The 24,165-nt window shown below is 60.3% G+C and overlaps 2 protein-coding genes across 4 annotated transcripts in view; both read left to right on the top strand.

Annotated features, from left to right (window-relative positions):
• Positions 1-438: 438 nt before the first annotated feature.
• DES (desmin) lies at positions 439-6,033 on the top strand. The gene is made up of 8 exons (XM_054175440.1): positions 439-1,091; positions 2,761-2,821; positions 2,995-3,090; positions 3,178-3,339; positions 3,431-3,556; positions 4,207-4,603; positions 4,883-4,965; positions 5,091-6,033. Exons 1-6 carry the CDS (start codon positions 538-540, stop codon positions 4,429-4,431), a joined length of 1,224 nt encoding a protein of 407 aa, XP_054031415.1. The 5' UTR covers positions 439-537; the 3' UTR covers positions 4,432-4,603; positions 4,883-4,965; positions 5,091-6,033.
• A 2,416-nt stretch (positions 6,034-8,449) lies between these two features.
• The window catches only part of SPEG (striated muscle enriched protein kinase), a 40,040-nt gene continuing 24,324 nt past the window's right edge, over positions 8,450-24,165 (top strand). Inside the window, exons 1-5 of one of the 3 annotated variants that reach the window (XM_054175395.1) lie at positions 17,361-17,573; positions 20,849-20,885; positions 22,095-22,124; positions 22,527-22,616; positions 22,870-23,251. In XM_054175395.1, coding sequence (XP_054031370.1) covers positions 17,541-17,573; positions 20,849-20,885; positions 22,095-22,124; positions 22,527-22,616; positions 22,870-23,251 — 572 coding nt within the window. In that variant the 5' untranslated portion in view covers positions 17,361-17,540. Of the gene's footprint in view, positions 9,316-17,360; positions 17,574-20,845; positions 20,886-22,094; positions 22,125-22,526; positions 22,617-22,869; positions 23,252-24,165 lie in introns of those variants that run through there. The other 2 variants (XM_054175387.1, XM_054175378.1) reach the window with 2 other exon arrangements.

Below are 24,165 nucleotides of genomic sequence, written 5' to 3'. Positions count from 1 at the left end.
TTTTGCTGATGGTGACTACTGGGTGTGGGATCTGGCTCCAAGGGATCGAGTGAGGGTGTGAGGGGCTGAGTCTCCTTTCCCCCTCAGCACGGCTCGGGCCATATGTCTGTCCATGCCCCCCCGGATGGCACTGTGCCCCGATGGGGGTCTGTGTAGTGCTGAGGGGCTTACCACCAGCCTACTCTACTTCCTCCCTCAAATCCCTGGGGACAGAGCAGAGCAGTGGGTGCCAGCAGGGAGGCTCAAAAACCAGCGTGGCCTGTGGGTGCCTGGGGTTCACAGGCATCACCATTGCCTGACCAAGGGGCCGCGGTCTAGTGGCGTGGGCAAGTGAGGGGCAGTGGGCGGGGGCTGGAGGCCATCCCCCTCCCGCAGCAGCATCCCCCAGCTGCCCGGCAGCAGGAGGAGCGAGTGATGTCAGCAGGATACAAATAGCAGCGGCACGGGTCCCCTCCCGACGCCTCGCCGAGGACGCCGGCCGTTCGCCAGCCCCGCCGCCTGCTCCCTGCTCCGGCCTCGCCACCCCACGCTGCCACCATGAGCCAGTCCTACTCCTCCAGCCAGCGGGTCTCTTCCTACCGCCGCACCTTCGGCGGCGGCTCCCCGGTCTTCTCCCGTGCCTCTTTCGGGGGCAAGGGCAGCAGCGGAAGCTCCGTCACCTCCCGCGTCTACCAGGTGTCCCGCACCTCGGCCGTCCCCAGCCTGTCCAGCTTCCGCACCACCCGTGTGACGCCCCTGCGCTCTTACCAAAGCGCCTATCAAGGTGCCGGTGAGTTGCTGGACTTCAGCCTGGCCGATGCCATGAACCAGGAGTTCCTTCAGACCCGCACCAATGAGAAAGTGGAGCTGCAAGAGCTCAATGACCGCTTCGCCAACTACATCGAGAAGGTGCGCTTCCTGGAGCAGCAGAATGCCCTGATGGTGGCCGAGGTGAACCGCCTGCGGGGCAAGGAGCCCACCCGTGTGGCTGAGATGTACGAAGAGGAGCTGCGAGAGCTACGGCGCCAGGTGGACCTGCTCACCAACCAGCGCGCCCGAGTCGAAGTCGAGCGTGACAATCTGCTCGATGACCTGCAGAAGCTCAAGCAGAGGTGAGGAGGGGCCCCGGCATGTCCCTGTGCTCATCCATCCCTGCATCTCCATCCCTAGGGATCAGTGGTGGCAGAGCTTCTCAGAGCTTCTGAGAGCTTCTCAGGTGTAAACTGCTGTCCTTGTGCCCCACACTTGGAGCGCATCATGTCCCCAGTACTCTGTTCCTGCCTTGACCTGTCCCCTGGGGTGAAAGAGCACCTTGGCCATGCCTCTTGCTGGCTGCACTCATCTTCAGGGCACTTTGCAGGATGCTAAGTCCTGGCCGTGCAGTCTGAGAGCAGGGTAGTTGCGACCCACTACACCAGTGCTGGGTACTCCCCGACCCATGTCAAGAGGCAGGCAGGGGGAGGGAGCTGGCCCAGCAACAAGGGAGGTGCCCACAGCCTAGGCATCTCAGCAGGGAATCTGGATGGCCACTGCCTGCCCTTGCCCCAGCACCCAGTGGGCAGAATGGCTCTTGCCAGCAGAGGTGTCCCGCATGCCCTCCCTGGCAGCAGGGTCGAGGTAGGGCTGTGATGTCCTGGAACCTCCAGAGATGGACAGTTGGAGAGATTCCCCTCCCTGGTCCAGGCAGGACTGGTGAGTCCATGGGTGAACTGAGCCCTGTGAGACAGACACATGGACAGAGCCAGGCAGGTGGAAGTGAGGGGGAGGATGATCCAGGGGATTGCTCCAAAAGCTCCGGATGCAAAAGAGGGAGGGGAGGAAGTGGCCACACTTCTGCAGGCCAGGGATGCTCCAGGCCTGTTGTAGGTGTCCCCAGTGCCCCAAGAACGTGGGGACACCCCAAGGATGCAATAGGCCTGGCTGGTGGTGGGGAGGATGACAGTGTTACGAGGAAATAGCCACAAAGACCAGCCAGGCTGAGTCACCCCCACCCAGGGACTGACCACTGTTGGGGACACCTGGCAGCAAGGGTGGATGCTCAGGGGAAGCTGCTTGTTCTGATGCTGGTCTGCACCTTCCCTCCTGCCCCTTGTGCTCAGTCCCCATCTCCAGGAGATAACACAGCCTGCTGCCTCTGCCCACAGTGCTGGTGTCCTGCTGGGGTAGAGCCCCTGATGCTGGGAGGCTGGGGGTGGTGGCAGGGAGGACTCCTCAGTGTCAGGAGAGGAGCAGGATCCAGAACAAACAGGTGTCCAGCTCCTGACACATCATGTCAACACCACCTGGGCACCTCTGTCTCCTCCCCACTGCCTTCCTCATGATGGGAAGCCTGCAATACTGCCCCCTCCCTTGGCACAGCTGGCTCCCTAGCCCTCACCTTGGGCTCACACCCCAGTGGTCCCTACTCCACAGCCTTCTCCCACAGTATGACTGAGACCTGCCTGTCATCTCCTGCTGTCCCCAGACAGCTCAGCTGATGGCCATTCCTTGGGCCCCCTATGCAGACCCTGCACCCTGCCCCTCTGGCTGCTGGCTACTCTCCCCTATAAGGGCCGGGGCAATGTGTGTGGCACCAAGCTGACCTCATGCCTTTGTGCTCTCTCCAGCATTGACTATAATAGGGAATGGGAGGAAGAGCCCCTGGCCTCCTGCCAGCCCTCCTGCTGCCTGCTGGGAACACAGGATAATCTACTGTCTTCACACTGAGCCACACTGGGCTCTGGGACAGCTCAGGGAGGACACTGCTACTGGACTCCCCTAACCTCCCCTCTCTGCCTGCAGGCTACAAGAAGAGATCCAGCTGAAGGAGGAGGCTGAGAACAACCTGGCTGCTTTCAGAGCTGTAAGTACTTGTCCTGGATACGCCATGAAACTTACTGCCTTACCTTTCAGCCCCATCTCCCTTTGGCAGCTCAGCCCCAGCACCAGGGCTTAGCCCTGGGTGCAGCTTTTCACTTTCTAGCCCTGGTGGTCTCTCCCAGTCTCTCCACTACCCCTCTCTCTGTGTCTCTCCAGGATGTGGATGCAGCCACATTGGCACGCATTGACCTGGAAAGGCGCATCGAGTCCCTGCAGGAGGAGATTGCCTTCCTCAAGAAGGTTCACGAAGAGGTAGGCCAGGAGTGACCTCCTTTCTTCTGGGCACCCATGGGGTTAGGGGATGGAATGGTGCCATAAGATTCCTCTCTGTCACCCCAGGAAATCAGGGAGCTGCAGGCTCAGCTGCAGGAACAGCACATCCAGGTGGAGATGGACGTCTCCAAGCCCGACCTGACAGCTGCACTGCGGGACATCCGTGCTCAGTATGAGAGCATCGCTGCCAAGAACATTGCTGAGGCTGAGGAGTGGTACAAGTCCAAGGTGTGAGAGGCGGTGGGCTCCAGGTTTGTCCTGGCATAGTGAGTCTTAGCTATCCCAGTGGCTGTGTCCACTGACCTTGGTCTCTCCCCAGGTGAATGACCTGACACAGGCAGCAAACAAGAATAACGATGCACTGCGGCAGGCCAAACAGGAGATGTTGGAGTACCGGCACCAGATCCAGTCCTACACCTGTGAGATTGATGCTCTCAAGGGCACGGTGAGCTGTGGGCAGTGGTGGGAAGACAGGGATATACTGCTCCAGGGCTGCTAGGAAACTTCTTTGTGTTGGAGGGCTCTGAGTTGCTGCCACAGTGGGACTGGTTCCCCAGCTTTGGGCTGCACTTCCCCCAGTGTCAGTGTGGCCCTCTGTGAGGTGTTTTGGTTGAGCTCTTGGGTCAAAGCACAAATTGCAAAAGGTGCCCCAGCCTGGGAGGCGCCAGAAAGGCAGGTGCAGGGCATAGGGTGTCTGGTTGCAGGCTGGGAGCATGGTTGCAAACAAACAAGGCATATCAGGCCCACCCTGTCATGGTCAGATGAGCCAGCCAGCAGCCAACAGTGTGGTAGTGCCAACCCTGGGCAGCCGCTCAGTGCTCCTGCACCCCTCCGTGCCCTCCCACTGGGGTAGGATAGCTTTGCTGGGGAGTCTGTGCGCCTGCCCAGCTTGCCTTCACCGGAGCCTGCCTTCCCAGGCAGATAGAGGGTAACAGTTACCCATCATGGTCCCATGTCAGATGGACTCACTCCAGGGCTGACCACAGTTCTTGCAGGTCCCTTTCTCTTCCCTAGGACCCCCCAGAATCCCCATTTCCATCTCCCCAAGTGGCCTCTCTGGGTCTGCCCTCTTGCTGAGGTTCCCTGTCTCCCCAGAACGACTCACTGATGCGTCAGATGCGGGAGATGGAGGAGCGCTTTGCAGGGGAGGCTGGTAGCTACCAGGACACCATTGCTCGGCTGGAGGAGGAGATCCGGCACCTGAAGGATGAGATGGCTCGCCACCTGCGCGAGTATCAGGACCTGCTCAATGTCAAGATGGCCCTGGATGTGGAGATTGCCACATACCGCAAGCTGCTGGAGGGCGAGGAGAGCCGGTGAGTGGCAGGAGGGGCAAGACAAGGTGGAGGGACTAGCAGGTGAATTGCGGGCCCCACGCTTTGAGCAGACACCTGAGGGCCAGGGCTGGCTGGCACTGAGTTCTCCCTTCTGTGTCCCCACAGGATCAACATCCCCATGCACCAGACCTTTGCCTCTGCGCTCAATTTCCGAGGTGAGCATCACCCCGTGAGAGGAAGGATGTGGGATGAGTCCCCAGGGATCCCCAGTGTGGGGTCAAGTGCCCTTCCTGGGGGGTTGCAGCCGTGCTGTCCGTTTGGGGACGCATGGGTGCCACACTGAGTTTGTGGGGTGGGGGCCACTTGGTGTTGCCATGAGCTGAGAAGAGGTTGAGGCAGGGCACCCGAACCCCCCTCAGTGGCCCCAACTCGACTGTTGTGTCCCTATGCTACACATCCCCGAGGTCCCATCGGCTGTGCCCTCCCATTTGCAGAGACCAGCCCAGAGCAACGCGGCTCTGAGGTGCACACCAAAAAGACCGTGATGATCAAAACGATCGAAACCCGTGATGGGGAGGTGAGTACAGGGCGGCACAATGCTGTGGCAGGGAGGTCCAGAGGGCTGAGCATGGTACCTGTCCCCACAATCGGGGCTTTGGTGCTGGCAGGGCACGGTGTCTCACAGTGTGTCTCTCCTGGCAGGTGGTGAGCGAGGCAACCCAGCAGCAGCACGAAGTGCTGTAGAGGAGGCTGCTCTGGCAGCCCACAGGCACCTTCCATCCCTGCCTCCGTCCCGACGCCAAGCCCCCCTCCTGCCCCCACCTTGTCCCCGGCACTCCCCTGGCATTGCCTGAGGGGTCTCCCCCTGTGCAATTGCCTCCGGGCTCCTTGCATGCCCCAGGCTCTCTCCCTTGGCTTCAAAACGCTCGCTCTGCTTTTGCAGCTTCGCAGCAGCAACGCCAGCATCAGGATCAGGCCCGGGCCGGGGAAGGGGGGTGGCAGGAGGGAGGGAGGCAGGGGACAGGCAGGAGGGGCTGGGGGGAGCAGGTGGTGGCCTGGGACAGCTCCCCAGAGAGCTGGACGGTCCCAGCAGCAGGTTCTGCATCCCCCCACAGTCCCCTCCCCGCACCAGGCATGGGCTTGGGGTTCATCCTGCGGGATCAGGGACCCATCCCCTGTCCTCCCGCACCAGCACCACCGGCCTCCCCAGAGCTGGCACTTCTCTGGGTGCATGGTGGCGGTGCCAGGGATGGGGAGAACTGAGGTCCAGGCCAAGCCCCCTGTTCTCCACCTGGGTCCAAGCCAAGGTGTTCCCAACCTGCATTCCTCCCTGCCCAGGGGAGCTGGGGTCCTACTCTCCCCCCTGGCCCGAGAGGCAGCCCCTTGGGGCAGAGAAGGGCAGCGCCCACCCCCATCATGGGGACCCCCAGCAGCAGAGGCCAGGCTTGTGAGCCAAGAGGGTACTCGTAGGTGGACACAGGAGAGAGGAGGAGTGAATGAGTGGGAGAGAGGGGTGAGAGAAGGAGAAGAGCCGGAGAGAGGCCTGGGGGTCAGGGCAGGTGCCTCCACCCCTTGCCCCACAGCACCCCCACCCCACTGCGTCTATATGACTCTTCAGACGGCTGAAATAAACAGTGGAGCATCACCCCTTCCTCTCAGTGTATCTCTGTGGCAGGGATGGGATGGAGTGGTGGGGAGGTGGCATGCCATGGTGGGGAATCACATGAGCCTCAGGGCCTGGGCTGGATTTGGGGGCAGCATCCCCCTGAGCCATCTCTTCCCTAGGTGGCTGGGCCCCCCACACTGAAGGTGCCCTAGAGCATTCTGCTGCTGGTGATGGTGGGTTTCCCAGTTGCGTTGGTTGGGAGAGCCCTGCTGGGAATGGGAGCAGTGGCAGCCAAGCTCTGATCAGGTTCAGAGGGGCTCTAGGTGACTGATCTCTGCCCACCCATATGCCCAGGGCTCCACGCCATGGTCCAGTGGCTTTCAGCCCCACAGATGCCCCCCCTTCTGCCCTTACTTGGGCCAGCTTTGTTCCAGACCCATACTTGACAGGGACCTCTCCAAGTCCCCACCATTGCCACTTACCTGAAAGCACAGCCCTTGCTCATCCTAAATTTACCTCTTCCACAGCACTTCACAGTCATCAGCCTCACAACTGTAGCCCTAGTCTCACTCCAACCTCAATCTCCAACCTCAATCTGTCTCCTCCACCATCTCCTCCCAGCACAAATGCCTTCTTCCCGTGGTTGGAATGTGGTGGTCTGGGCTTCAGTTCCTTTGCTTCAGGGACAGGGGATGAATCAGGGGAATCCAGGGTCAAGCATCCCACAGGCAGCAGAGATTCAGGATTGCTCTGTTCTGGGATACATCAAAGGGTCCACGCCACCCCTGCCAGGCAGTAGAGACCTGGGAGCTCAAGTGCCTTGGCTGGGGGGGGTGTGTGTTTTAGGGACAAGGGGATGCTGCTGCCAGCAGTGGGGACGGGACGGTCCCTGGTGAAGATGCCACTGTGGCAAACCCTAGTTTTGGCTGCAGGGCCTGCCAGGGCCGGGAGAGTTTAGTATCTGAAGGGCTACCACCAGCAGGTGGCCCTGTGACATCGAGGACAGTCCCCAGGGCTGCCCTGGAAGGGACGACCACCTCCTTTCCCTGCCCGGTTCTGGGTGGCTGAGCCAGGATTCTGTCCCCCGGGCTGGGAAGACAGGCAGGGATCAGAGCAGCTCTGTACCCTCAGGGCAGCACAAGCATGAAAGAACCATTCTCTGCCAAGGCTCTGGCAGGCTTCTCCTTCAGCCTCCAGAGACCCCGAGGCTTGCTCAGCCGCTATGGGACTGTGTCTAGCAGAACATCCTGCTCTGGTGTGCCTCAGACTCCCGAGCCTGGGATTTTTTCCTTGATGATGAAGCTTCACTGGCGCCGGGAGTGTTGGACTGTTGGCAACGGGCTGTGCTGGAGCCTGGAGAAGAGGAGGCTCAGAGGAGACCTGATTGCTCTCTGCAACTACCTGAAGGAAGGTTGTAGACAGGTGGGGGTTGGTCTCTTCTCCCAGGCAACCAGCACCAGAACAAGAGGACACAATCTCAAGCTGCACCAGGGGAGGTTTAGGCTGGATGTTAGGAAGAAATTCTTCACAGAAAGAGTGACTGGCCATTGGAATGTGCTGCCCAGGGAGGTGGTGGAGTCACCATCACTTGGAAGTGTTTAAGAAGAGACTGGATGAGGCACTTGGTGCCATGGTTTAGTTGATTAGATGGTGTTGGGTGATAGGTTGGACTTGAGGATCTTGAGGGTATTTTCCAACCTGGTTAATTCTATTCTATTCTATTCTATTCTATTCTATTCTATTCTATTCTATTCTATTCTATTCTATTCTATTCTATTCTATTCATTGGGGCTGGCCTGCAGCTGGGGAGCAGCATGCTGCGTTGCCCTCCTCCTGCTCACCCAGATTTACAGCCCTGGCAAGGGTGGCTGGGCCAGCTGTTGAGACATGTGCCATCACACTGGGAGCTGGGGAAGCTCTGCCTGGTTCCAGGGATGGCACCCCAAGCCAAAGAGTGGGGTGCTCCTGCTCCAATCAGGGCTTGAACGGGGGGCTGACCAAGACCTATGCTGACCAGGGCAGTGAAGGAGAGGCTCAGTGGGAGAAATCAGGGTTTGCTGTGTTTTCAGCCTCTTGGCAGGGTGGATTTGTGATGAGCAGGGATGCGGGGACTCTTACCTCTGGTGCCTGCTGGGGATGAGGCTAAGAGGCCCCGCGGGGCTGGCTCCTGCCTGGGGTCTCGCGTTGCAGGAAGCATGACTGTGTCCTTTCCCTCCACATGCCACCAGGGTCTCTATGTCCCGATCTGGTGACAGTGACGGAGAAGGGGAAGGGAGGGGAGAAAGGCTGGGTTCTCCCCTCAGTCTCTTTGCTAATATGGAAAGGAGCTGGCCCCTTTCTATCTTTGCCAGGCAGAGCTGGGCTGCAGGGCTGGGGCGGCGGGCGCGGAGAGGGGGAGCCTGGCCAAGGAATGTGACATATCAGAGGCAGCTGCCACTTCGTGAGAGGGGGCAGAGGGAGCGCAGCTCAGCAGGGGCTGTGCGGGACGGGACAGGCAAGGGGGGGGGGACGCCAAGGCCCCAGGGCTGGGACGGCTCCGCCAGCGGCCGGCACCCGTTGGACTCGCAGTCAGGCCGGCGAAGGAGCAGGTGCCGAGGCGCTGGGCGGGCTTGGGGTTGCAGTGGAGCATGGGGTGTTGGTGCTGCACTGCACTGGGTGTTCTGTGAGTGGTGGTTCTGCGAGCAGCAACCTGAGTCCCCGCCTAAAAATAGCCTCTCACTTGCCCACGGCACTGCGACCTTCGGGGCTGCAGCCGGCGGGGGGGAGGCACTGAACCGGACAGCATCTGGACTGGGGGCTGCCCCTGCTCTGAAACCCCTGGCAGGCACCCAGCACCCTGGGGCTGCGGGGGTGAAGAGGGGGAGAGGAGAGGCAGCTCGGGGTGGTGGGGATCACAGGTGAGGGCGTGGGAGCTGCAGAACATGCACCGAGCACGGGGACGTGGTGGAATGAGTAGGGGCGGTGGGGAGCCCCGGGCAGCTCCGCCGAGCCCCGGCATCCCCCCGAAGCGTGCCAAGGTCACTGCAGAGCAGGATGAGGGCCCAGCTCGCCTGGCAGCACCAGCTTTTGCACGGAAGCTGAAGAATGCAGCAATCGGCACCGGCTGTGACATCCGTCTGCGGGTGGTGGTAGTGGGCAACCCCCAGCCCAGCCTTCGTTGGTACCGAAACGAGGAGCTGCTGGCCCCACGCGAGGAGGAGTATGGCAGCCTCTGGATCCGGGACAGCAAGAAGGAGGATGCTGGTGTGTACACCTGCGTGGCTGAGAATGAGCAGGGAGAGGCCATGACCAGTGCTGTGCTGGCTATCATTGACATGGAAGGTAAGGGTGGTGTGGCCACTGGAATGGCTGTGCCAGCACAGCTGTGGGCATGGGTTTGCTGAGGGTGCCAACCGTGCTTTGCAGGCTCCTGCCGCAGTACATGCCTGGGGCCGGACAGGGCTGGACTTCGGTGTGTCTGCCCTTCTGCAGGCAGGGGTGCCCAGTGCTGACAGCACAGTGGTGGCTTTCTGGCCTGGAGGGAGCATGTGGCTACAGTACCTACTGCCAGACCAGGCAAGATGCCAGGGCCGGGCATGGAGGTATCAGGAGCATGTGATGCCAAGCCTGCTCTGGGCAGGAGGAGAGAGAGAGATAAAGACAGAGATGCAGCTCTGGTGCATGGCACCGAAAGTGCCATGTGCCACAGCCACTGACATGGTCCCCGGTACTCTCCAGTGCCCCTGCACAAGCCATCCCCACGCACCAGCTACCTGAGGGCAAAGCTGCCCGAGGCTGCACCATCAGACCGGCATCGGGCGGTGGGACTGCGGTGGGACTACACTGGAACTGCACTGGGAGAACTGGGACCTCCCAGCGGCGGGGCTGTAGGGAGGAGCCTGACACTGCAGGAGGTGGGGCTGTCAAGTGGGGGGACCCTTCGCCCCCGAGTGGGCGGGGACAAGGGTTAATTAGCGGAGGTGGAGCTAGCTTTTGATGGCGACCTGGGGCTCACCTGGCAGCTGGTCAGGCTCTTCTGCTGCACAAACGGTGCCTGGGGGCTGCTGTGCCCCCTCGCATGGATGGGCCTCATTCTGCACAGAGACCAGGCAGCTTTGGGGCTCACCCCCCACTGCCCCAGAATGGATGACAATTCCCTGGGCCATGGCAGACCCAGATGTCGGGGAGTGTGTCATGCCGCTTAGTGACACTGCTCTGAAACGCGAGCTGTGCTGTGTCCGGACAGTGAGAGCAGAGGGCGAGGGAGGCGGTGCTGAACCCCCAGGCTTTGGGGAAGGAGCTGCACCTTGGGCTTTGCAGCACCTTGAGAAGGGGACTAAGTGGCAGTGGGAGAGCAGAAGGAGCCTTTGCAGTGCTGAAAAGGACCAATAGAGAAAGAGGAGTTGCTCTGCGTGAGCTGGAGTTTGGAGGAGTGATGTTTGGAGGATGGAGGAGGTGTTTGTGCTGCTCATGGGCCTGGGGAGTGGAGCAGGGAGAGCAGAGAAGGGGTGCTGCTCTACAGTGGGTCCGTGTGAATCACACAATCATACAACGTTAAGGGTTGGAAGGGACCTCAAAACATCCAGTCTGACCCTTCTGCCAGAGCAGGATCACCCAGAGCAGTTCACACAGGAACATGCCCAGACAGGTTTTGAATGTCTCCAGAGGAGACTCCACAACCTCTTTGCACAGCCTGTTCCAGTGTTTTGTCACCCTCACAGTGAAAAAGTTTTTCCTTATGTTCGTGTGGAGCCTCCAGCTTTCACCCGTGAAGTCACTGTGCATTGCACCTTTGGGGCCACGGCACTGCACAGTCAGCTGCATGTCACGGTGTGTGCAGGGACTGAGAGCCAGGCACTGCTCCACAGGGCTGGCACAGCCTTTCCTGGAGGGGCTGGGGTGGGCGGGCCACCCCGTTCTCTGATGCGCAGCTCCACCTCTCCGTGGCACCAGATCCGGTCTCTGCTGCCTCTGCCCTTCGGCACTGCCTAATTTCCCCAGGTACCCGTTCCCATTGTGCTGACGCACTCGTCCCTGCTCCCGATTCCCCGTCGCTGGCTCTCACTGCTGCCTTTCTGGAGCAGCTGAGAGAGGACTTGAGCAGCCAGGATTGCCTAACGCCTGGGGTGAATGTCACCCTGCCCCAGGCTCTCCTCCCAGCAGGCACTTGGCCGTGGGTAGACTGGTGAGTGCACGGCCACCGAGCACACAGCCACCCAAAAAGTCAGCCCTGGGGCAGAGATGCTGCTGGAACCGTGCAGGCTCCGGGGGCATCCGGCTGGGTGAGCTGTGTGGCAGCCCTGGGTGTGGCTTACTAGTTATGCTTTTAGGTTGGATGTTAGGAAGAAGTTCTATACAGAGAGAGTGATTGCCCATTGGAACGGGCTGCCGGGGGAGGTGGTGGAGTCACCATCATTGGAGGTGTTCAGGAGAAGACTTGATGGGGTGCTTGGTGCCATGGCTTAGTTGTTTAGGTGGGATGGATTGGTTGATGGGTTGGATCTTGAAGGTCTCTTCCAACCTGGTTTATTATTATTAGCATCTGCCTTGGGGCAGAACAGTCTCCACGGTGTGGCAGTGCCCAGGGAGCACCATGTCCTGCAGGTGCTGGAGAAAGGTGCTGGTGTGGAACTTCTGGGATGTTGTGTGCCATTGCAGGGCACTGGCACTCAGTGTGTTGTTCCCCTGAAGCCATTTTCTCCATGCCAGTGACGGAGTGGTGAGACAGGTCATCATGTGAAATGGAAAAGCTGTGGCACTGCTCTGCACCCACCTGCCCTGGCACCCTGCCAGGCTTGCCAGCCATGATCTGGCTCTGGCTCTGGCTGCCCAGGGGCTCTCCATGCTCCCTGCCAAGATCCAGGTCTCTGGGGACCATGGAAGTTCCACTGGTGGCTGTGCTGCCCCTGTGCTGGGCAGGGACACCCCATCCTTGCTCCCTTGAGGGCCCTGTGACCCAAGTCATCAGACAGTTAGTGGTCTTGTAAGAGGAAATGTGTGCAAGGTCCCTGGTCAGGATGAGGTCTTTCTCTGGGCTCAGGGTCCTGGGACCCTATGTTTGGAGGTATTGGGGTGCCCTTGCTCCATTTGCCTTTGCTGGGTTGTGGTCTCTGCTGGGCCTAGACCCCATTCCTCCACCGCTCCCCTGCACACAGGTCAGGCTGCAGCTCTCTGTGAGAATCACAGAATCATAGAATTGCCTGGTTGGAAAAATCCTTAAGATCATCGAGTCCTGCTATAAGCTAACATCTCCCTGCACACAACTGTTAGACCAAAATGCCAGCACTGGCTCTCCCCAAGGTGGCTCAGGTCACTGCTGGTGGGCTGGGGGGTGGGAGCTCCATGCCACCCAGCTCCACAGTCAGCTCCAGCAGCTCCTCCTGTACCAGCTCAGCATTCCCCCTTGCTTGCATGAGCCTGATTTAGCTCCTCTAATCCCTTGCCCTGAATCTGTCGCTCCACCCCACTAATGATTTTCTCCTGCTCTTCTCCCAGGTCCCCTGAGTGCGTCAGTGCCCAGCTTGGGAAGTGCACACACGGGGCTGAACAGGCAGCTGGGCACAGGGTCTCCCAGGGGCACACCATCCCCACTGTGTCACACTGTCCCTGCTGTGTCCCCACCACTCTCCTGGTACAGGTTCTCCCTTGAGCCCCAGCTCCATGAGTGTAGGTGGAGGCTGGTCTAGAGACATCCTGGGTCCATCTAGACATGGTCCAGACCCTTCACAATCCAGCCCAAATTCCTACCATGGCTCCATTGCCCCCTGTCTCACTAAAGCCTATGTCACCTCTCAGCTGCATCTCCCGATGCCCCCTCACAAACCAAATTAAATCACCTCTTAAGAAGCCAAGCTAATCTTTTAGAGCCCAGCCCTCCCTTGCCCTGCCAGCACTGCCTGATCCTCCCTGTCAGAGCTGCCTCTTGTTTCAAGGTTGGATGTGTCTGTCTTGGGCTCCTACCACAGGGTCTTGCTGCACTCGCCTCCACCTGCACTCAGCAATCAAATATCCTTGGAAGCTTTCCTCTGCCCAGAGAACAGCCTGCACACATCTTTGATTTGGGGGCAGGGAATGGGACAGAAGCTGCCTGTGCACAGCAGCCCTTCATTGCTCCTCCTGTCCAGCCCAGAGTTACACTGGGGGAGTGTGGGCACGCTTGTGTGGCTGTTGGTGCATGGCAATGCCACCCCAGTGGGGACGGTTGTGCTGTCAGTGTCCTTGGTAGCTCAGCACCTCTGACCATTTATCTTAGTGCCTAATTTTAGTTCCTTACTTTACAGCACCATGCTTGTGTTTAAGGCCAACTGCCCCTTCCCTCTGGAGCCCTTGCCAGCCCTGCTTGGGGACTGAACAGGACCTAAAGTCTCCTGTTGCTACATCCTCCCTCCTGTAGGACTCTCTGGAGCTCCCTCAGTTTCTCCTGGCTGCTTACCGAGTCCCAGGGCACAGGAGCATCTTGGAGGAGCTTGGGATGTAGCCCAGGCTGCCATGCCTCACCATGGGGTGGGCACTATGCCAATCTGCGTGAGCACAGGTGCTGCCTCTGCAGAGCTGCTTCACGAGTGCCACCTGGGTGCTGGTCTCAGCTGGTGTGTGGACAGGTCCCTAAGGCTGGGCAGTGCAAGAGGGACAGGGCTGACCTGGCCCTCAGGATGCCTGCCAAGCCCAGCCATGCACCCTGGGGCTGCACCCATTCCCTGTCGCCAGGGGTGGCACTGGGGCTAGCCCGCGAGCAGCTGCTGGGGATGCAGGCTCTCAGGTCTGCCCCCAGCCATCTGGGCAGGGGGTGGTGCAGTGGCTGCATGTGCTAGGTCCCTGTCTTGGGGTACTGCATACATGGAGGTCTGCTCATCAGTAAGCAGAGAGGTGGGTGCAGCTGTCCAGTCATTCACCTCCACCCCTGCCCTCTCGCCGCTGCTGGGGGGTTATTTTTGATGAGGAATGTGCCATCCACTCAGATTCTGGCAGGCTGCAGGGCTTGTGTTACAGGCAAGAGGCCGAGACTTGGGCCTGCGGGTGGGTAAATATAGCACTGCCACTCAGGGCTGCCTGCTGGGGCAATGGCCTCCTCCTGGGGCTGCTCAGTCCTCCCTGTTTCCCTCCTGCCTCCCAACAGCAGGTTGCTGGCTTGTGTTCTGGCACGATGGCACTGGGAAGAGTCTAGCTGCTTTTACCCTGCTGCCTGCACTCTTGCTTGCTTCCCCTGCTGCCTTCTGCATGCAGCCTCTTAGCCCAGGCAGGAGGAATGCCAGGAGGAGGGCTGGCAGAGTAGGGACAGAATGCCTTCTGCCATCCCACTCCATGCCCAGGCACCCACAGCCAAGGTCACATCATTATCCTGCGTCCCCTGTTCTCTGTCTGTACGAGCACCGTGTACTCGCTCAGGCATCCTTCTAGTGGTGGGAAAGGGGAGGCAGTGCTGGGGAGGGCACCTGAGGTGTCCCTAGCCCTTGAGAAAGGAGTCACAACAGAGCATTTCTGTTCCCCTGGGCCAGAAAGGTGCTGTGGTGCTGCCCTGCCCCACGACAAGCACCATCTTGCTGCATTAATTTTGCCCTGGGGACAGGGCTGGGAAAGGTCCCAGCCTCACCTCTCATGAACCATCCCCAGTAGCTATGAAAGATGCAACCACATGAAAGATTCATGCCCAGACCTCCTCCTACCTGAGAAGGCTGCATGCACCCACTGTCATCAATTATTCCATCACCAAGACAAGGGGGCTGGGTGGCTGATGCCTGACTGGTGCTGTGGAGCAGGGGCAGAATCTGTGCAGGGCTGCTGGGAAGGCCCAGCAGGGCAGTATGTGCTGTGGCTCTTTGAGCAGCATAATTAATGCTGTATTTTGAGCAAGTGTTTGCTGTCTGCTTTGCTTGGGTTGGTGTGTCCAGCAGGTGAAGCTGAAGCTGGATGGTGATGGGGCCACCTGTTCCAGTTCTGCCCCTTGTTGTGCAATGGCTGTACTGGTTGCTGTCTCCTGCCCTGAGTCCCTGTCCTGCAGAAGAGCAGGGCAGTGCCAGGGCTGCCCCTGGGACAGGGCAGGGCGGAGGGGCTCACTGGGAGCAGGCTGCTATCATCTCCCATCAGACACCTGTAGGGACTTTAGCCTTGCCCTTGTCATGGTATTTGCAGGTGCTGCTGCCTTTGGAGAGGACTTTTTGGGCCCTGCCACAGTCACAGCCCTCAGAAGTGACTCAGCTGCTCCTGGAGATACATTATCTCCAGGAGAGCCCAGAGCCACTCTGGGGTCTTTTGTTGGGGCATGGCTAAGTGGCAGAGCCCCAGTCCCTGGGAAGGGCAGTGTGCCCAGCCAGACAGGAGCTGTGGCTGATGGGGCAGTAGACATGGAATTCATTGGAGGATACCCCAATGACTATGTTTTGGCTGGGTACATGTGATTCCTCCTGTGGCCGGCCCTGGCGCTGTCCCTGTGATTGCTGCGATGGCAGCATCCTTGCCTTGGCATCACTGTATGCCAAGACCAAGCCTCAGTGCTCCTTTCTGACATCCCTGACTAGGCTTTTCTCCCCCTTGACTCTGAAAAAGAGTCACAGGTTCTGCAGGTCTGCAGCAGGACCACAGGCATGTGCAGCCTGGGTGAGAGCACCTGGCAGGCATATCCTGCGTGCAGGGACCGCGGCAGACATAAGCCCCACAGCCTGCCTATTTACTTAGCCCTGGCACAGGGGTTTCCATCTCTGTCCCCACCCGGGGCTGGTGGGCAGAGCAGAGTCCTCTGGCTCTGACAGGAGATTCCCTTAGTGCTAGCTCTGGCATTCGTGGGACTTGCCTGACGTGCGGGGTCTCCACGGAAACCCCGCAGCATCACTTGAATTGTGGGATTGTCAGAACTGTTGTATAAACAGCTCCTTTTGTGCTGGGTAATTTGCGAGTTATTATGGAGCCATGAAAAGCCTCACGTTGGGAATCATGGGTGGGGAGGGGAAGTGCAGAAAATCTGCTGGAGCTGCCAAGCATCATGGGGAGCTTGATGCCTGTGTGCAGCTCTGCGTGGGGCGGCCGGCTCCTCAGGGTACAGGTGAGCATCATGTGGACAAGCGCTGCGTGGGGAGGCCTCCAGCGGCGTCCCCAGGGATGTTCTGCGGTGGGGAGGGGCAGCATGGGTAGCAGGTAGGGCTGGCACCTTGGCAGCCTCTGCAGGAGCCTGTAAAGGTGGCTGATAAGTGCTGTGGGGCTCAAGCAAGAGATGTGGAGGGCATAGCAGGCAGGAAAGGCTACACTGAGGCTATGAGGATAGAGACTGCCCCTTTGTCTTATTTGCAGTGTCACCCAGAGAACAGAGATGGGCTGGCAGGGTTGGGGGTGCTCAGAAGGGGAAAGCATACTGGAGTTGTGCCAGCAGCCCAGGAGCACTAGTAGGTCTTAATGGCCCTGACCAATCTCGCAGAAGACCCCCACCCAGGGGCTTCTGCCCCCAGCCCAGGAGTCCATCACAGCCCAGTCCTGGGCACCCAGTCTTATCCTTACCCCAGCACAAGGGGAGATCTCATGTGTCAAGCTTGCATGGCCACCAGACACAGAACAGTGATGCTGGCCCAGGCCTGATGCTGAGTAGTCCAGGCCTGCTGTCTCCTGTATGTGTCCTGAGGTACCAGGGAGACAAGGAGCAAGGTCTACCTTAGGGTGCCTGGGGCTGGAGGCTGTGTGGTTTGCAAGGGACGCTCATGCTGTGGCTTGGGCAGTGACAGGCCAGAGGAGCTGGCGTGAGGGATTGTGCCCATACTAGCTACAGGTGGGCCATCAGGGCTAGGATCCACACCTGTGTCATGGTAAGGAGTCCTTTCCGTGTCAACACTGGCTAGTGCCTGTGGGGAGCTGATCAGTTTGCTGGTGAACCTGGATGTCAGCTGGGCAGTGTCATGGTACAGTGACTGTGCTGCTCTGTGCAGGGATGTGGCAGTGGAGCTGCCCGTTTCAGGAGCACTTTGAGGGGGCACTTTGTGGGAAGCATGTGGAGGGCAGTTTCATGCAGCACTGGTGCGGTGTGGTGCGTTACTCTTGTTCCCGTGGGAGTTGTGGCGGTGGGATGAGCCCCACGGAGAGAAGAGCTGTCCCTGCCCTAGGTGGTGGGGCAGGATGGACCAATGGCAGGGGCCAGAGATACAGCCGCATTGCTGGGCAGTGGGCTCGTACCCTTGGGTACCGTGGAGCCACAGCCAGCGTGGGGGGAGGCCGTGTGGCCGCCCCAGCCACACCTCTCTCTCCTTCCCCCTCCCCGCGGCTGCCCTTGCCCCCCACCACCTGTGCCCTGCCTGTCCCCGGCCGCTGTTACAGTGTGCCAGGGCTGGCAGGGAGGCGGAGGCGGAGGCAGGCGGGGGAAGGATGAAGGGAGGAGCACTCCAGTGATGCTCACAGCTCCAGCCCTCCCGAGAGCCCAACCTGGCGAGCTCCTTCCTTTCCCTCCGCCGTCCCCGGCTGCCCGCAGCGAAGGATGCTCGGAGCATTGCTTGCACCCCCGGCCTGCTGACAGCAGGGACCCCGCCGGGAGCGGGCTGGCATCCTGGTGGGCCTGAGCCGATGTGACCGGGCCAGCGGGGCTCTGCAGAAGCATGAAGAAGATCTGGGTGAAGAAGCGTTTCCAGGTAAGGGCTCCGGGCTGCCGCGCCGCCGAGTTGCCGGGAGGAGGGGGAAGTGCCGGGAGCGGGAGCGCATCGGGATGGCGACGGGGATGGTGATGATAGGGATGGATGGGGATGGATGGAGATGGGAGTGGTCCCTTCGGCCCTGCCGCTGCCGCCCAGGGTTCTCCAGGGCTTTGCCCAGCACCGGCTCCAGCCCCGCTTGCGAAGCTGCCAGCTGCCTGCCAGCCCTGGCCAGCTGAGAAGGAGGGACGGAAGGCAGGTGCTCAGCACCGCCCGTACCAGCAGCAGGCTGGGACCCTCGCCGGGGGCTTCTCTCCTTGTCACCCTCTCCCCTCTCTACCCTCCGGAGTCGGGGAGGCAAATGGAGGCTGTTTCATGGCTTCCCCATCCCCGCTGCTGGTGGTCACGGAGTTGGAGACGAGGCTTTGCCTGCGTCATCCCCTCCGCGTCAGGAGCATGCCTGGCACAGGCGAGGCTCCTCCGCGGGCCCGCCGCTCGCTCCGCCGCCCAGCAAGGAACAAGGACGTCACTTGGCGTCGGCGGGAGGTGGAGGATGGGGGAGCATCCTTCCAGGAAGCCCCCGACCCCCGACTCTTTTGGGGCACACAAGCTCACCCTGCTGCTTCATAGCCTCCTCGTTGCCACCCTGCTGAGTGTCCCAGCAGAACACGGGGACAGGCTGTCAACCTAAGCCCCTTCCCAGGGATGCGGGATGCGCTGGGGAACACGGGTCCCCAGGGATGCCGGGAGCCAGGTGTGTGGGGGAGTCTCTCTGGAGAAAGATGAGTTGTACTGCCCAGCTTGCCCAGCTGCTCCACCTGCCCTTGGGGGCAGCAAGCGCAGGGGCTTGTCGATATGTGGGGCAAATAGAGCATGGCAGGTAGCAGGACACTCACAGTGGCTGTCTCTGCAACAGGCATATGACCCACTGGCTTCCCACCTCACTGCATCCCTACTCCCTGTCTGCCTGTCTCACACCAGTGGCACCAGTGCCATGTGGTGCTGGACTGCACATGCCAGGTGGTGGCAGGCTGCAAGAGCTGGGCTGCATGGCCCAAGGAGCCCCTTCTCCCCACTGACTCCTCATGGCCCCGTGCCTGTCCTTAAGGATGCCGTGCCGGAACCAGAGTGAGTCCCCAGCCTGGGGCAGGGTGTATCTATGCCTGGCACAGGGGAAGGAGGCAGCAGCGGGTCCCACCCAGCTGTCTTGTAGGGCAGGGCTGAAGCTGGGTGCTGATCCCAGGCAGCCCTTCTCCCTACCCTGCGTTGGGTGGGTGGAGAGCAGCCTCCTGTGGATCCCTCGCCCCTTTTCCCAGGGGCCAAATGAAATTCCAGCCAGGGGACATATCCCCCACTCTCTGTCTGGCCCCATCACCCAGAACATAGCCCCACAGTAAGTCCTGAGCTGCTCCTGCCCCTTTTCCTCCTCCTGTCTCCTAAGTGACCCTGCATCATCGAGCGCTCAGTGTCCTGATCAGCTGTGGGTGGGTGCTGCACCCAAGGGGGATCCAGGCTGTGGAGTGCCCCAGTCCTGTAGGGACCTGTTGCAAGGTGGAGGGGAAGAGGCTTAAGCCACCCCACAGCTTTTGTTGGTAGAGCCCAGGCGTGCTGGTTGCAGTCACCATATTTGTCGGGGAGCTGGTGGCGCCAGTCCCTGGGAAGCCACAAGAGCACCCGATAATGGCACTCAATTGCATTTTCATTTTTTAATGGGGGAATTATCCGCCGATGGTGCAGTTAATCATTCATCTATCTTTCCCTGGCCTGGAAGACGGGCTGCCAGCCAGAACCAGCAGAGTCAGCGAGGAGGGGAGGTGAAGCCTGGCTCAGCCTGAATACAAATGTGTCTCGTGCAGCCGCTGCCCTCTGGCTAGCACCGCATGCAGGAGGGGGGTTGGAGGGAGCCCCGAATGCTGCCCACGAGCTGGGGCTGACGCTGCAGCGGCAGCAGCCTTGGGGCACACAAAATGAGCCTGCTGCTCTTCCAAGGGCAACTAACTGCTGGCCCTGCTTGGCTGGCTGTCCCTGAGGATTGTCCATCTCTTGGAGCTGTCTGTCCCTGACCCTTCTTGGGAGCTGTGGGGCAGCACGAGGGGCTAGCAGAGCAAAGGGCTTAAAGAAAACTGGGTGTCCAACCTTGAGTTCCATGCTGGGGAGACAGGGCATGTGGTGTCAGTGTCCTGGGGAGAACCTGTCACCTAGACTGTCTGGGAAGGATGCTCAGTCCTGGCAGCTCAACCCTGCCTGTCTGCTTGCCACCCCTGTTCCTGCCTGCCTTGGAAATCACCCTTTCCCTCTGCTTTCCCGGGAGATGGCGTCAGTGCACGCCAGGCCTGGCAACCGGGTCACCCTCAGCCAGTCCCTCCCTTGGCAAGCAGGTGCTTGGCCCTGGGCTGCGGTGTAGAGGACAGCCAAGCTGGCAGGGAACTCCTGGTGCCTCTGCTCATGCATGGGTCCCGTCTGCCTGCCCAGACGAGTGCAGCCCCCACACTTCCAGCCCCGCGCGGTCAGGTCAGTCCTCTGCCGCCTGTGCCAGGCAGCCTCCCTCACAACTGGCATGGCCTCCACGGGGGTGGGGGATGTTGTTGCCACGCTGGGCCCATGTGTGTGTTAGTGTCTGGGCCAGCACCTGGAAGATGCTTTGCTGGCCCAGTCCTCATGCTGGTGTGGCCCTGTCCCCATGCTGTTGTGGGTGGTGGCTTTGAAGGGGCTGCAGAGAATTTGGGCAAACAGCCAAGGCAAAGACCTTGTTGCAGGTGGTGCTGTCTGCAGGCAGCAGTGCTGGGGCAGCCAGGCTGCCTGGGGACGTCACTGTCAGGGTATAGGCTTGTGGCACCAGGCTGGGGTGCACAGTGTCACCCCCCCCCAGCACAGGCAATGATGCAGGGCTGGGAAGCATGGTGCCATCACCAAATGGAGCGTGTGTGCACAGGTGTGAGTGTGTGTGCATGGCTGGGCACGCGCTACACGTGCCCACCTACACCCGTTTGTGTCTCTGTGTGTGTGGGGGTGTGTGCCTGCGGATACCCAGTGGGTGTGCAGCTAGGGGACGTGTGTGTGTGAGCGGTGCCAGGTGTGCCCTGCCAGTGAGAGGGTGTGAGTGGCACTGCGTGTTGTGTCCTGGGGTGTGTGTGTGTGAGCGATGGTGGGTGTGAGCAGTGCCGCTTGTGCTGTGGTGGGGGGTGTGAGTGCGTGTGTGCCACGCCAGCAGTGTGCATGCATGTGTGTGGCACTGTGCCACGGGTAACACTCTCTTCTCTTTTCCTTTTCAGAAGACTGGCCACTCGCGGCGCTTTGGGCGCTTCACGCATGGTGCGTTGAGTTACCAGGACCCGGCTCCCCCTGCTGCCCTGAGTGCACTGGGATGGGGCGAAGCCCCACCACTGTGCTGCAAAGGGACAGTGAGCGGAGGCTGGCTGCATCTTGCCAGCCCCCAAAAGGGAGTCTCAGTCAGACAGGGGCTCCCAGTGTCCCCCATGAGGTTTGATTACTCCTGGCCCTGCAGCACTAGTTCATCAGGCACTGGCTGTCATGGCGGAGAGTGATGTGATGGCAGTACGTGAGGCAGCTGGTAGTGTGCTGGGCTGCAGAGAGGTGGCTCGCACCATGCCATGACATTGCTGTGGTGGGGAGCATTGGTGGGGTAGAGGACGTGTCCCTTGCCTCAGAGGTCTCTTGCAGCAGTTTGCAAGGGCTCAGCCGTGATGAGAAATAAGGTCTGGCCCTCCCTGGCTGCATGTCATCAGCTTTCCTGGGATGGGATATTAGGGTGGTACTCATCTGGCTTGGCCACATCCTGCCCATGGGGAGGGCATCTCACTGATGCCTTGCCCATACCATCTCTGCTGTACCAACCAGGGCCATGCTGTGGTACATGGCTGTATCACACAGCAGCTGCCACGAATGGGGTAGGTGATAAACGTGCACATGCCACAGGGAAGGTGCTTGCACGTGGACACACCTGTGAGGTGTGTGAGGCCATGTGAGTGCTGCAGCCGTGAGGTCAGCCCCACAGCCCAGTAGCTGAGGGTCACAGGGTGGCTGTCCTGCTGGGCAGGATGTGGCGGTGGCATGGGAAGGGGATGGTGCTGTTGCACTGCACAGGTGGGATAGCGCGTGTGCGAGAAGGGTCTGTGTGCGGCGCTGTAACAACGAGCACTGAATGTGGGTGCTGAGGGGAGATATGGTGGGGAAGTCTGGGGGTGTTGTTTCCACACCCTGTGGATGCATGGCCTCTGCCAGGAAGGTGGGCAGTGCATGGGGTGCTCCTTGTGGGGTCCTGAGACAGGCAAACTTTCAGTCCTGGCCCCATGCCTGGATCCAAAGTCTGGCACAGGGTGCCAGGCTCTCTGAGCCAGCATGGCCCACCCAGGTACTGATCTGGCAGGTCCTTTCCCCATGGCAGTGCGGGGAGGTGCTGGTGACAAAGCCCCTCCCTGCTGCCCCCGGCGTCTCTGCAGGCCGGGCCGATAACCGGGTGTTGATGTCTCTCTCTCTCTTGCTGCCCCTATGGAAGCGAAGTTTTCCGCTCCTGCAGGAAACAAAGCTACGGTAGGAAAAGCCCTGCCTAGTGGCAGCCCTGTTCTCCAGACTGAGCCCCATGCCTCAGCTTATGCCACTGCTGCCACTGTCCCCCTGTGTCGCTTTCCCCATCACCATGCTGCTTCTGTCAGCCACATCCCCAATGCTGGTACCATCTTCTTTCTTCCCATCATCCAACACTGCTCCTGCCCACTTCGCTGGCTCTCCCCTGCCCTTGCCCCACTAGACCTTTCTATCCCTGGTCCTGCCTTTCCCTGTTGGCAGCTTGTCCCTGCACTTCATGGTCATGCCCTCCATCCCAGCACTGCCCAGGTACTGCTCTTCTGCCCCCAGTGCCAGTGGGTCTGCAAGGTCCATCAGCTTGGCCTGCTGTCCCTCTGTCCCCTCACCCCCTACTCTCCCTCACCCCAGACTCGGAGACAGGCGAGGATGAACCCAGTGACCCCCAGGTGACACAGCACAGCAATCTCCATGATGAGACGGCCTTCAGCACCCCCACAGGTGAGCATCTGTAGCACTGAGCTACAGCACTGGCTGCTGGGCATGGCCTCCCCTAGGGGCTCTGTTGGGCCAGCTTTGGGAGACTCCATGGAGGAGAAGCTGTGATCCATCCATGTGAAGAGGAGAGGGCTTGGGGCAGCAGGATGCTGCTCAGGACACCCTGGAACACCAAGTGGTGGCTCAGCCCTCTCTGAGCAGGGTGGAGGGCTCATCTCCATTGGCACCTAGTGTCTGCTCACTCCTCTCCTTCCAGGTGGGTCTGACACCCTCGTGGACACCTCCATGAACACGACACCAACCTCAGTGCTGGCCCTATCACAGGCAGAGGAGCGCTCCAGCTGGTCGGGCAGCCAGCAGACCGTGGTGGAGAAGGAGACAGACGCCAGCCTCTCTGCGCGGGGACCCTACCTCCGCCCTGCTGCCCGGCAGCAGCCGCAGGGAACCCCAAGGCAAGCAAATACGCTGGCCCCACGCGGCGCCGAGGTCCGGCACTTGGGTGTGGAGCCTCTGGTGCGGGCATCACGGGCTAATCTGGTGGGCACGAGCTGGGGGTCAGAGGATAGCCTTTCGGTGGCCAGCGACCCGTACGGCAGCGCCTTCAGCCTGTACCGAGGACGGGCGCTCTCGCTCCACGTGTAAGTAGATGGGAGAAGTGTGCGGAGGGGACATCGTGCTGGGGCCATCTCCTTCCAACCCCTGCAGCCATCTTCTCCCCTCCTCCTGGGCTTCCTTTGCCTTCGCCATGCCCGGATGAGGAACAGGGGCTCTGAGCAACAGGCAGCTTGTTTCCAGTATGGAGGTAGGAGTGACCCAGCCCAGGAGGGTCAGGTCCTTGCGTGAGGTGAGGGACATGGAGTGGGCTCCCTTTCTGCTGTGGCCAAGTTGCGTCTGAGGGTAATCCCTGTGCCACTACATGATCTGCAGCATCCCACCTGCAAGCTGTGTCCCCCCCATCCCACCCAGCTGTGGGGCCTCTGTGCAGCCCAGGGTGAGGGGACCTGGGGGTGTACAGCAGCCTGGGACACTCACTGGCAAAAGTCTACCACCCACATCCCGTACCACACAGGAGTGGCAGCAGGGGCCAGGGACATGCTGCCTCCCTAAGACCTGCTGATGTGCTCAGAGTCCCTGTACCTCCCCACCACCTTCAGTCTTCATCCTTGCAGGCCTTGCTCCTTCGACCTCCATCCTGCCTCTTTTTTCATTTGAGGCTGCTTGTTCCACCAAAACCTCATCTCCACCATATGATTTCTACACCACAATCACTAAGGCCCCCCAGGGGCAGCAGAGTTGGGTACATGCCCACAGCAGCATGTGCTCAGGGAGGGCTTGTAGCCTTGGGGATCCGCTCTACTTCGTGGAAGAGCTGGCCTGTGCTGTGCTGCCCGGCATGCCAGAACCCTGCAGCAAACTGAGGCACTCCTTGGCTCTCATCTTGTCTGCATGGTGGCTCTGCAAAGGTGACTTGCTGAGTATCCCAGCATCACCCTGCTGTCCCAGAAGAATAACCCTGGACGAGGGGACATGGCTGTGTCACAGCAGCCCAGGA

The sequence above is a fragment of the Dryobates pubescens genome, chromosome 2 (assembly GCF_014839835.1).
Source record: "Dryobates pubescens isolate bDryPub1 chromosome 2, bDryPub1.pri, whole genome shotgun sequence".
Lineage (NCBI taxonomy): Eukaryota > Metazoa > Chordata > Aves > Piciformes > Picidae > Dryobates > Dryobates pubescens.
Note: the sequence above shows the minus strand (reverse complement) of the source record. Positions and strands in the feature narration are given on the sequence as shown.